General features: G+C 34.3%; 1 protein-coding gene across 1 annotated transcript in view; it reads left to right on the forward strand.

Moving 5' to 3' along the window:
- The window catches only part of LOC108975789, a 17,063-nt gene extending 6,738 nt beyond the window's left edge, over nt 1-10,325 (forward strand). The window contains exons 2-4 of the mRNA XM_018944513.1: nt 9,310-9,671; nt 9,762-9,881; nt 9,978-10,325. Of these exons, the coding sequence (XP_018800058.1) occupies nt 9,310-9,671; nt 9,762-9,881; nt 9,978-10,120 (625 nt within the window). The 3' untranslated portion in view covers nt 10,121-10,325. The remainder of the gene's footprint in view (nt 1-9,309; nt 9,672-9,761; nt 9,882-9,977) is intronic.
- Nucleotides 10,326-12,292: the final 1,967 nt, after the last annotated feature.

Consider the following 12,292-nt stretch of genomic DNA (forward strand, 5'->3'; position numbering starts at 1 on the left):
TAAACTAAATTATAACGGCAAATAAATTAAAATATTAAGAAATTATATAATTTTTTGTTTACAAAACTATCTTAAATTAACTATCTTGAAATTATTAAATTAAGTTATAAGAGTAAATAAATTAAAACATTAAACAAGTTCAAAAAAAAAGCAATCAAATAATTTTTTAGTTGCAAAAGACAGCTAGAGATAGACCAGCGAGAATTTTATCCGGAATTTTTATTTTTTTATCCGGAACGGAGCCGGGTTTTTATCCGGCTAAGGACTGTCAACTCGGCACCATGCTTTGCAGAAAAGACACATATAAAGACTTATTTGCTGAATTTTTAATTTTGCACAAAATTATTGATTTTATTTTAATCCACAATTCATGAATATAAATTATGGAATTCTTTCAACTGAATTACAACTCTTTAAGTATTTTGTTAGAATTGTTCTAATTATTTACTCAATTTTGCAAACGTCAAAAAAATTAGAATTTATTACAAAAAAATTACGAAAATCAATTTTGCTTTATTCTTGCCTTTTATCGCTTTCATATATATTTTTACTTATTGAAATTTTTTATCCTTTTTTTATTAATTTGAAATATTTCCGTATATAAGTTTTTTCACTTCATTGTTTTCATAATTAGAAAACGCAGTATACTTTAAAAAAATTAAAAATTTTATAGTTAAGAAATTTTTTAAACAGTGAAATTTTTTAAGTAATGAAATTTTATTTTGCCTTACTTTTTAACATTATATGCATATATAAATAAATATTTTTTTTAATGTTAAATTAATTTTTATAATTTAGTTATTCTTTGAACGTAATCAATACGATTCGTAGATGTAATTTCCGGCCGGGTAACCAAAAAAAAATATTGTAATTAGGTTTTTAAATTTAATTCATATTTTGGAATTATTAACTACTATTATTTTGAGAAAAAATATTCCATTATAAATTATTTGTTTATTTCTTAATGTTTTTCATTTAACTACGGAAAACATAAATACATTTTTTTTATTTGCCCTAATCTCTAAATATTTTATTTTCGCTACTCCTCCGCGTTTTACCTTTTTATGTTTTTTGTTTTTACATTTCGCTATCGCGATATATTTCCTAATTGCACCGTGCATTTTTGCTTGCCACTTCATCTCATTCGTATTGGCATAACAAAAGACTTAAACAACAAACCGGCGTTTGAATACAAATCATTAGTGAATAGGTTAACATAATTTCGTGAGTAAAAATTAAACTAGGTGAATGATTTGATGATGAAAAAAATACCGAAATTTATTATAGCAGATGGCGAAATGGAGTATGTGGAAAAAGTCGTAGCAAATTGCTTATCATTGAAATTTTGGGCATTTTATCCTTGAAAGTTGCGGTTTCGAGCTAAATTATGCTTCACAACTTTTTTATAAAGTAAACAAATTGGAAGCCAATTTCGATTTATGTTCAAAAAAAAAAGCAAAAAAAATATTTGTGATCGTTTTACGATAAAAGCTCACTCTTGCAAATATATTCATTGCTTTTTTTAATCATTTCAACCTTCAGTAGTAAACAACAAATAAAAAATAAATTTGTAAATGAAAAATTTCTTTGGTTAAAATTATTGTAGACCAGGCTTGCTCATGTTTAAAATAAAAAAAAAAACATTGTAGAATGAAGATAAAATAACCAACAATAAATAATTCAGTGGCGATCTGAGATCCGGAAAAAAACGGAGCTGACGTGGTTGAATTTTTAAGGGTTAAAAACGGTTTATTTCGATTTCCAACAAAACTACGCCTCTTAAAGCAAAACGTAGCATGGTAATGTTGTAGTTAATGAAAATATCTATAACTTTGTTAAAAGACTTTTTTAAATGACACAAAAATTTATCTGAAAAAATTCAAATTTTGGCGTTTCTTATTTTTATTTATTTCTACAAAAAATCTTTTTTCCACAACAGTTTTAATTATAATGTTAGAGAAGGAAGCTTAATGGACTTGAAACCGAAAAAAACCCAAATTTGCAATCAAAAAATCTAATTTTTTTCATTTTCAAATGTTCTACAATAGTCTATTTTTAAAAAAATCTCAATTAAAAGGTCTCATTTTTTTATTGTCAAAGGCTTTGCACTACTTTATTATGAAAATTTTTTATATTTTTATTTTCAATTTTTATTCTATTTTGAAAAAGCTCTTTTTTATTTACTAAAATGCCAGTTGTTTGAAATTACCTCACTTTTTTATTGCTATCTTCGCTTGCGCGTCCTCCATCATGTGAGCTCTTGCTTGTCAATCAACCACTCCTACACCATTACCTCTTTGGCTTTATCTTTGGCACAAATACAAATCATCCTCATTACGTGTGACCCACCTTTTACCTCGAGCTGACAAACAGTGTACACTCCCATTGCAAAATCTTTGAGACGCTCAATGCTAGCCTCTGCATGCAATAATGCCAACAACAAGGGCAAACAACAGTTGGAGAGCTAAATATTTTAGTTTTAAATTTTGCTTTCATACAAATTTTTATACCCATCTGCTAACTGTAAGTGTTTTTGCTAGCTGTAATTTTGAAATATATTTAGAAAATCATATGAAAATAAGATTATCGACAATTAAATTGTACCAGTATAACATTTTCTTAATTTTATATATATCTATTTAGCTCGAAATATATAAAAATATTTTTTTTGAAATGTTAAAAAGTAAATTTTCAAAAATTTTTTTTTTTTTAATTTAAAATTGAGAATATTTTATTTTCGAAATATTTCAGTTGTTTTTAAAAAAATATTTTATGCAGCTTTCTCGCCTCTAACAATAAGCTAACACGTCGCATAGAAAAGTGAGAATGCACGTAATAGCGGCCTTAGTCATGATACCATAAAAAATTAACAGTTAGTGGACCTAGTTAAAAGCTTTTCCTATATTCACAAAGGTATCTACATTTTTGGTTTGTGTGTTTGCTTATTTGTAGGCATAACAATTATTAGAACATGCTTTGCATGAATTTTATTTTTAATTATTTTATAGTATATTTTTAATTGCTCTTCGGCTGTGAATAATAAATAGTTTACCAAAGTATTGCAACGAAATAATTATAATTAAACCATAGTTAATAATTTTCTAAAATTTTTAAATGTTCGCGGTTGTTTCTTGCTAATTTTGAGTTACTAAAATTGAAAATTATGGTAAAAATTTTTTAACACGTCGGTTTTTTTGTATTGTGGTCAAAGATTGTAGGGGTCAAATTATCATATTTTATTAAATTCACAAGAATAGGTGTATGCGATGGAAATTGTTTGAACTCAACTTCGTAATTAGTAAACCTCACATACCCTACAGACCGCTTAACCCATCAGTCGCATGTAGCACAAAATATCCAGCTTGCGCTGTCGTATATAACTGATATATAACCATTTGATAACCAATATATAACCATTTGATAACCAATATATAACCATTTTGTAACCAATATATAACCATTTTATAACCAAAACTCAAATTTTATTTCAATATGAATGGTTTCTATTATATCGTTTTCTCTTTTCCTGTAAATTTATGAAAAGTGGTGTTATGTTATTTTGCATTTTAGGTAACGATATAGAATTTCTATATATTCAAGATTATTCTATGCATTAGTCAAACAAATTTGGTTACAACTTTTATAAAGGCTGCATAAACAAGCATACACATACATGCATACATACATGTATATAAGTTTGCTAAAACTGACCATCCCTAGTTTGAGAAATAATAAAAAATTATGTTCAAAGCGGCGCATTACAAGCGACATCACCTCGCAGCGAAGAGTCACGTTTGTAATTCGTGACGTTGAAACATAATGCTAACGTTAAGCCCAACTCCAATTACTTCGCCAAGCGCGCAGGTCATGTCATTACATACAAATATATTATAAATATGTATGAGTATATGAAGGTGCTTGCTGACTCCCCTTGCCTACTCTATTGCCAGAAAATTATTGGGATGTCACAAGCACTTTATCTATAATGATCAGCGACCAATCGCTGAGCGCTAAGCAGCGCTTTAAGGCAGATAGGTGAGCTGGGAACCCTGCCCGGATTAAAGTTTAACATAATTGCAATACAAATTAATGTAAAAGGTGGTTAGTGGAGGGGTATGGCTTGCAAACTCTTCCAATTTTTACTATTACAGTCCAGCTTTTGATTTAAGAATACTCAAAAGGACTTGCAATTAACTCTATGAGCTACCGCTAATATCTTTAATATGGCATTATTATCACTAGCCGCTCTAACCTCACACCCTAACCTCAATAATAGACAAACTTGCTAGTTGGAAAAAAGTGAGAACTCGTCAAAAATATTCCTTAAGCCGGCTGAACTGAGCTGAGCTGACGACAGGCACCGACGAACACCAAAATTATTGCTCGGAATGCGGTACTAACTGGTTTATGTACATACAAATGTGTATAGGTATGTATGTATGTTTGTGTGTGCAGGGGTTTTAACTGCTGATGACGTTAATGATAACTCTGCAGCCAAGATTATATAACAGGTTAATTTGCAAGCAAAGCTGGATACTCGTAAACAACTTTGTACARACACACACACACATGCATACATACCAACTTACCTATTTTTTTATTGCTTACGATTTCTTTGAAGGTATCTTTAGGCAATAATAGAAAATACTACAAACTCAGTTGTATGTGTGTGTGTGTGTGTCTTGAACTGCAAGAATGTGTGCTTGCAACAACAAAACAAACAAATAACGAAGCATGCTGAAATCGCCAAAGCAGCAGCCAATCAATTTTTGCAACAACAACCATTTGTCTTCTGCTCAACAATTTCTTGAACGCTGTGTGTATGTGTCATGTGTCTGTGTGTGTGTATTGCTGCTTTGTGCCATTAAATTCAGTTACTTCTTTACTTACTCGCATAAAAGTGGTAATAATAAACAACAACAATGCATAGCCATTAAAAGATATTTAGAAGCTGCTCATGTGTTCGCGGCAGCTTTTTTCTGTGTTTCACCCGGTTAAACCGGTTGCACGAGCGAGCAGCCGAAATGTCAAGCGACATACTCGTGATACAAATAGAACAGCACAAATGCGAAAATACTTAGTTTTTTCTACAATAAATTAACAGCAATAATAAAATAATGAAAATAAATCACAAAATGAAAACAAAAAAATTGAAAAAATCCAACAACACTTCGTATTCAGCGCGCATTTCTTTGTGGTCTCTTCGCGCTAAATCTAATTTGTGCGGCAGCGTCCGGCTGCTGGCTGCCATCCGCGCATACAAATGACACTAAATACTCAATAAAGTGTTTTTCTTTTGCGCTCGGCATTTAATTGTGGCGTGCGGGTGAGAAATGCTCGAAAAGTCGCGGCGCAGATTGGCCGCACACACACACACGCCGCTGAGTGCTGAGCGCAGATGAAGGTACACCAGCGATTTTGTATTATGTAACTTGATCGATGACAATAGCAACAACAATAACTAGCTTCAAGCACAATGCTGGCAGGCGTGCAGGCACATGATTGTGATCGTTAATTTGTCCGTCCATGTGTCCATCGAAATGAAATTAGCTGTGTCTTTTGTGTGGCGTGGCTTGGCGTGATGTGAAGTGATGTGATTTGCAATTGTAATGGCACGAAATGAAGTTGTTGGAAAGGTGTTTGCAGCCGGTAGAAGTATGGCAAGTAGAAACAGGTCGCCAAATGTATTGGCCCTGAGGTCAACCGCTTGTGGCATTTTGTTGCGCTATTGTTGAATACATTTCCTGGGAATTTCTACACACACCCCCACACCCCCACACACGTGCACACATATTTGTAAATTTATGTATTTCCTTTTTTTAACTACCAACAGCCTGCAATGTGAAGACATAATGTAACTGCACACATATTTTCTTTTATTTACTTTAAACGACTTTAATTGTTGGCTTTTTCTGTAATGCAATTTAATTCCAATGAGATTTAAATGAAATTGTAAAAACTTGTTGGTGTTGTTAGATAAACTGAGAGTTGTTAACAAAAAAAAAAATTATATATATGTATATCCTCACCTAAAATACAAGATTACGTAAAACTACTCTGCATAAGCTTACAGGCGATGGAAAAACGATATAATAGAAACCACTAATATTGAAACAAAGTTTGAGTTTTGGTTATATATTGATTGTATTTGACTGCGGAAGCTGAAAACTTTATGCTACGTATATGCAATATGTTGTGGTGAATCGTAAGCAATAAAAAACACAATTTCAATTTTTTTTATGAAACGTTGCTTTGCATTTTAGCCCTTAAAAGCCGTGCGATTGCTCCAGGAACTACTAATTTTTTGTAAACATGCATTTGTAAATATTGCACATCACATGTTGCTTTGCTATAATATTATATAAGTGATATGACGAGAGGAGTTGACTGTTTGTCTGTCCGTCCGTCTGTCTGTGCATGCTGTAACTTGAGTAAAAATTGAGATATCCTGACGAAACTTGTTACAAATGATCCTTGGCAAAAAGTACGGCGGAGTTCGCTGATGGACGTTAGCCACGCCCACAAAACGTCATTAAAGGAAAACCTATAAAGTGCCATAACTAACCACTAAATTAGGATATAAAACGTAATTTGTCATAGTGAATCACAGTGACAAGAGGCACTTGTGGACCAAACATTTTTTTAAAGTCGGCCCTCTAATGTAATATCTCTCAAACCGTTCTAGCCAAAATACCTACCCAAATTCGCTCAAGATAAATCCAATAAGAACTCCTACAAATAGTGTGGAAATGGATCTAATCGGATCGCTCACTCTTCTTATAACGGTGCTGTTAAAAGCTACGAAAAACACGATAAATCAATAAATAAAAAATCCAAAGACATCAAATTTTACCACGGAGTTGGTATTAGATGGCTTTATGAAAGCCGTGTTAAAATTAGGCATTAGGCATGGCATCGCACTCTTTTATGTGAAATCACATACATATCTAGGGACCTGCTCGACTAACTCCAAATAAATTTAGTAGGCGACATACCTCTCATATTCCTATGTCGCGGTGCAAAAACGGGCGAAAACGAACTACAAGCCTTCCTACTTGCTATATAGCATTAAGTTAAATTCCATTCGATTCCTTCACTTCCCAGTATACAAATCAAGAAGTAATTATTATAATATATTTATATCATATATATATATATATAGGGTGGCGGATTCAGAGGGGGAAAGTCAAACGACAACAAGTTAACGACTACTGCATTGGAAACGTTAAAGAACTGCGATCTAGACTTATACCCCATAATTCATAATTTTCTTCGACATTCAGCAAACTTCCTGCCTTTTGCCACTTTTCGGGATTAACCCATGCTAACAAATTTTTGATTCTTGCGGGCAAAAGACTTGTCCAAGTAGTTTTTGAGGACCTGATTTGAGGTGAAGGTTATTCCATCCAAAACATTTTGGACAGACCGGCACAAGTAATAGTATGGGGTTGCGAAGTCTGTCGAATACGGTGGGTGTAAAAGCACATGCCATTCAAGCTGCAAAACGTTTGGCGTGCCATCAGACTTGTAAGAGAATTTCATGGCATATTTATACATGTTCCGAGAAGAACCAGTAAAATTTTTGAAAAAAAAATATATATTTATATATTTTGAGTAACACGAGATCTTTGACGGCGCTAAAAAGGGTATTACATTGGTGAAGTGATGCTGTCTTCTTCATAGATGAAACCTTACAAGAAATAACTAACCTCAAGCTAAAACATATTCTCCGTACAATGACTTACGATGATCACCGAACCTACCACGAAAGATCAAAAATTTACTAAATTAAGGCGTTTAAAAAGAGTTAAATTCAACCTGAAATTTTAGTCGTTTTCGGCAAAAAAAAAACCGATTCAGTTTATTGTATGCAAAGTTATATACCGAAACTTTGTTTGAAGAAAAATGTCTTGAAAAATAAACTAATGGACAGAAATGAGCTGAACGGTTGCCCTTTAAATGACTGTAATGCAAAACCTATATGAGATTTCGTTAGTTTCAAGGGTATAAGTATTGAAAATATTTCATAATTTCATAGTAGGTTTTCTCCTTAATATTGAAAATTAGAAAATCCACATCTGGAAACATTTATCTAAATATCATCACATCGATTGGTTTTTTTATAATGTGAGCTGCACTACTTAGACAATGTGCAAATGTTGAATGAATCTTGCAAAATGTTGAATGTACATACTATATACATATCTAGTACTATATCGATATGGGAGGAAAATGCTTAGTGCTGAACAGCTGGAATAGTTTGTGCTAGCATTGACTTTGGCTGGCGTTTGGCGCTTCGACAATTAGCGGTACACAATCCAAAGTGTAAGTGTATTATTTACCGCTCTAACGGTTACAAACGTGCCGCTGCTACTAAGTGGCGGCAAAAATCGGTCAACAGAGTAGCAGTAAATGCAGCGAAAGGCGCGTTAGAAACGGTTACTCTGTGCTGAAGAACAAATTTGTGCGCACCATTACATACATACATTACTATATGCAGATGTCTGGATATATGAGTGCCTGTGTGTGTGTATGCATGCCGTTCAATACTTTTTTATTATGCTGTGTACTTTATTATTATTCGAAATGCAAATGCATTTGTCCGAACCAAACCAGAGAATGTTAATTCTTTGCTACTTCGCATACCTTTGTGTTGTTGTTGTTTCTCAATATACCTTTTTTATACGTATTTGAAATGTTACTTGCAATAATTGTGTTTTGTTGCTGTTGCTGTTGTGGCGCTTAACCGTTGTTTGAAACGGGTTATTTTGCATAAGCACCTTTTAAATTCGGACTTGGCTTTGTGGCGTTGCTAAGTGCCGCAGCTAAATGAAACAGCTAAGTTGACCAACAGCAACAACAACAAAAGTTGGTGCGCCGCGCAGCAGGTTATAAGCGCGCTAATAACTTAGTGAACTACCGTTAGACGCGGCAGTGGCAGCGGCACGCAACGCCACACAGTCACCACCGCTGCCGTCACCATGGCGTATACGTAACTTTTCAGCTAATCTTTAAGACCATCGCAGGCAGCTGCGTCCTTCACCAGCACAACTGAACCTTCACCACACACGTTGTTGTGCGGTTACTTCTTTTGCTTATTTCGCTTTTTATTACTTGAATTTGTTAATGCCGATTAAGTGGCAATCTTGCAGCGGTAGCCCAAAAATTCCACAATAATTGCCGCACAAGCTGACCACTTTATGGCCACACCAAACTTGTTTACTCGAAATTATTTTTTTTTAGCTATATATTGCCTCATTTCATTTGCTTAATGCTAATAATTCTCCCTTCTCCCTTCTCCATTGGCAGCACACTTTTGCTGGTCGTTCTGGCGTTGGTCTGCTGCTTCTCCCTCACATACGCGCAAGAGGAAGGCGCTGCACCAAGCGGTCCCAAGCGGCCGGCATTGCGGCGCCCAGTCGGTGGTAAGGCGGCAAAAACTACAACAACAACAGCCTCACCAGAGGAGGAGGACAATGAGTACGAAGAGGGTGAAGGCAACGCTGCCGAGGGTGAGGACGGCGATGAGGAAGGCTTGGGCGCAAGCAGCACTACAACAACCACAGAGGCACCCAAAAAAGTGATAGGGCCAGTCATTCGGCCATTCCGTTCGAACGATGACTTCTTGAACTCGCTGAAACGTCGTCAACAAGACGCCAAGAAACACAGATGTAAGTGTGCAACCAACAACATAAACAACAAAAAATCTCCATTATCATTTATTAACACGATTACCGTTATCTATTTTGAACTACACACAGTTGTTGAGAAGCCAACACCAAAGAGCAAGCCAGCGCCCTCTCACGACGAAGACGCTGATGAAGGTGCCGAATCTGCGCCAGCTCCATCGTCGAAAGGCTTCAAGGGCGGCAATTCAGCCTGTGAGTATTCAACGTGAATGTGAAATATTTATTATATAATATTTTTGTTTGCCTTTTTTTTATATAATTTTACTTGAATTGAACTTTCGCCCACAGTGAACCGCCGTAAATTGTCGAAACCTGGCAAGCCCGAACCCGCGCCCGCCGATGATGCCGCCTCTGAGGAGTCCGAACAGGAGCCAAAAGAGCAAGCGAGACGTCTGCCACATGCTCGTCTCGCCTTGAGGAAGCGCAACTAAGACGCGTAGCGCACGCGCAGTGAAAGTGAAAATTTCTTTGCAAAACAATTTCTACTGCTGTCAATTTGATAACTTCTTCCTCCACCTCCAAGTTATTTTCCATGAGCTGTAATGGAAAAACGTACATAACTGTAAACCGTTCAGCTTTCTTCACTTATCTAGCTGTCTCTTGCGCACTTGCAGCGCTGCGCTTCAGCGTTGTAATTGCTTTGTGATTATAAACAACTTATAACTGTATACCTTTGTTTCACTCCACACACGTACATATGTAGAAGCTTATCGTTTTTTTCTAGATTTAAGTTATTTTATTTTATAATTGTTTCCACTTTTGTTTTAATTGAAAATTTCGTTCGGAGTTAGAATCGTCCTCAGTGCTCTTAAGCTTCTTTATATGTGTTATGATTATTATTTTATATACTTGTATGTATTTTTGAGTTTACGTGTATATTATATATTTTATTGTACATACTGCCAGCGTAAATTTACAAATTTGTCGTAAACAATTACAATAAACTTAAATATGTATTGATAAAAAATGCGAAAATCCAAATTTTTGTTGTTTTCCTTCGTGTAGGCGATAGTATCGCTTTACTTTACAGATTAGATGTTGAGAAGACCCTCAAATTTATTTAAATATAAACTCTATAATGTCGTCTTCAGTATCCGAATTCGAGCTCAACATACATATGCTTACCATTGAATCACGTAAGTGCATAATAAATTGTGTGTGATCTTACTTTCTCAAACTGTCACAGAGATTGTTCATATCATTTTCTAAAAAACTGTTCCGCGAAATTTATCCAACCAATATTTGTGATTATAGTGAATTTGTCATAGCAATCCTGAATTAATCCTTCGAGGCGACTACTCGAGTGGAAACACTCAGAGATCATCTCCAAAGCTGACTATCTTTATATCACGGCTATCTTTTAAATTATACATAGTATATACATATATATCTATATACCATACTGAGAGTAGGGAGCGCCTTTGTATGTTGGATTTTGAAATACAATTTAACTCAGGTGCTGTAAATCGATAATGCAACGAAGTTTTGCGATAAACAACTCACTATCGATACCTCCTCGTGTGTATCATACCGTAGGGACTTAGGTGCTTGCAGCATAGTCTTGCTAATGCGAAACAAGTATCCCTGGTGCCTGCTGTAGACACTTCCTGCAGTCTTCTCGATCTGTCAGCCCCATTCTGCGTACGTGGTGACAAGGCAGTGACCAGTGACCAGTTAGTATTCCGATCATGTTCTTATAGCCTCTTCCATCGAGCACCTGTAGGAATGGTTTATTTTATTGAAAATGTTAAGAAATTTGTGAAGCCAACCATAGACTTATACCTATTGCAATCGAAAGACTTCCTGTTAACCATTTTATTAAATGAGTAACTAATATGATTAATTTCGGTCTACCTTTTTGTACATGACTTTTGCAGTTTTGCACCCCGGAAGCACGTTAAATTGGGTATGGATTATGTTAATAAAGAACACAAAAAAAAAAAACGATAACTTCTGCTACAATAATATGAGAAGATCTCCGAGGTAATAATCTATCGATATCTCTAAAACTCTACAACTGAGGGACCAGTTCGCGACATACATATACAGACCGACGGACATGGTTAAATTGACTGAGTCCATAATTTGTATATACATATATCATATATATATATATTTTTTTTTTCTTTTTTTGTTTTTGAAAATATACAACTGTTGATAAGTGTTGGCAGATGTTTGAAATTGTCTAATTCATTTTTTGACAAATATTTTCTTGATGTTTTGTTTTTTTTTTTTGCCTTAATTGCGAAATTAAAAAATAATAATAATTTTTATCAAACTGAACATATATCATTCGAAATATTTTATCGTAGTTGCGTTCCCATTTGAAATAAATTTAATATGAAAATATTGGTAACCAAATAAAGGCATTTCAGAAAACTTCTATATACAAAGAGATATATTCGGTAAATTATCGGATCAATAAATAAACTCAATAATAAAGTTAACAAATTTATGTTAATTCAAGTATTATCAAACAATTTTAACTTGCTCTTGTTAATTCAATTAGCAGCTTAAAGGTGGTTGACTGCGCTAAAAAAATAATATAGGGCGACATCTACAGTAGCGAATAAATATCCGTTAACGTACAGAGTAACTCAAAA

The sequence above is a fragment of the Bactrocera latifrons genome, unplaced genomic scaffold (assembly GCF_001853355.1).
Source record: "Bactrocera latifrons isolate USDA-ARS-PBARC rearing strain unplaced genomic scaffold, ASM185335v1 scaffold_7, whole genome shotgun sequence".
In the NCBI taxonomy this organism is placed as follows: Eukaryota; Metazoa; Arthropoda; class Insecta; order Diptera; family Tephritidae; genus Bactrocera; species Bactrocera latifrons.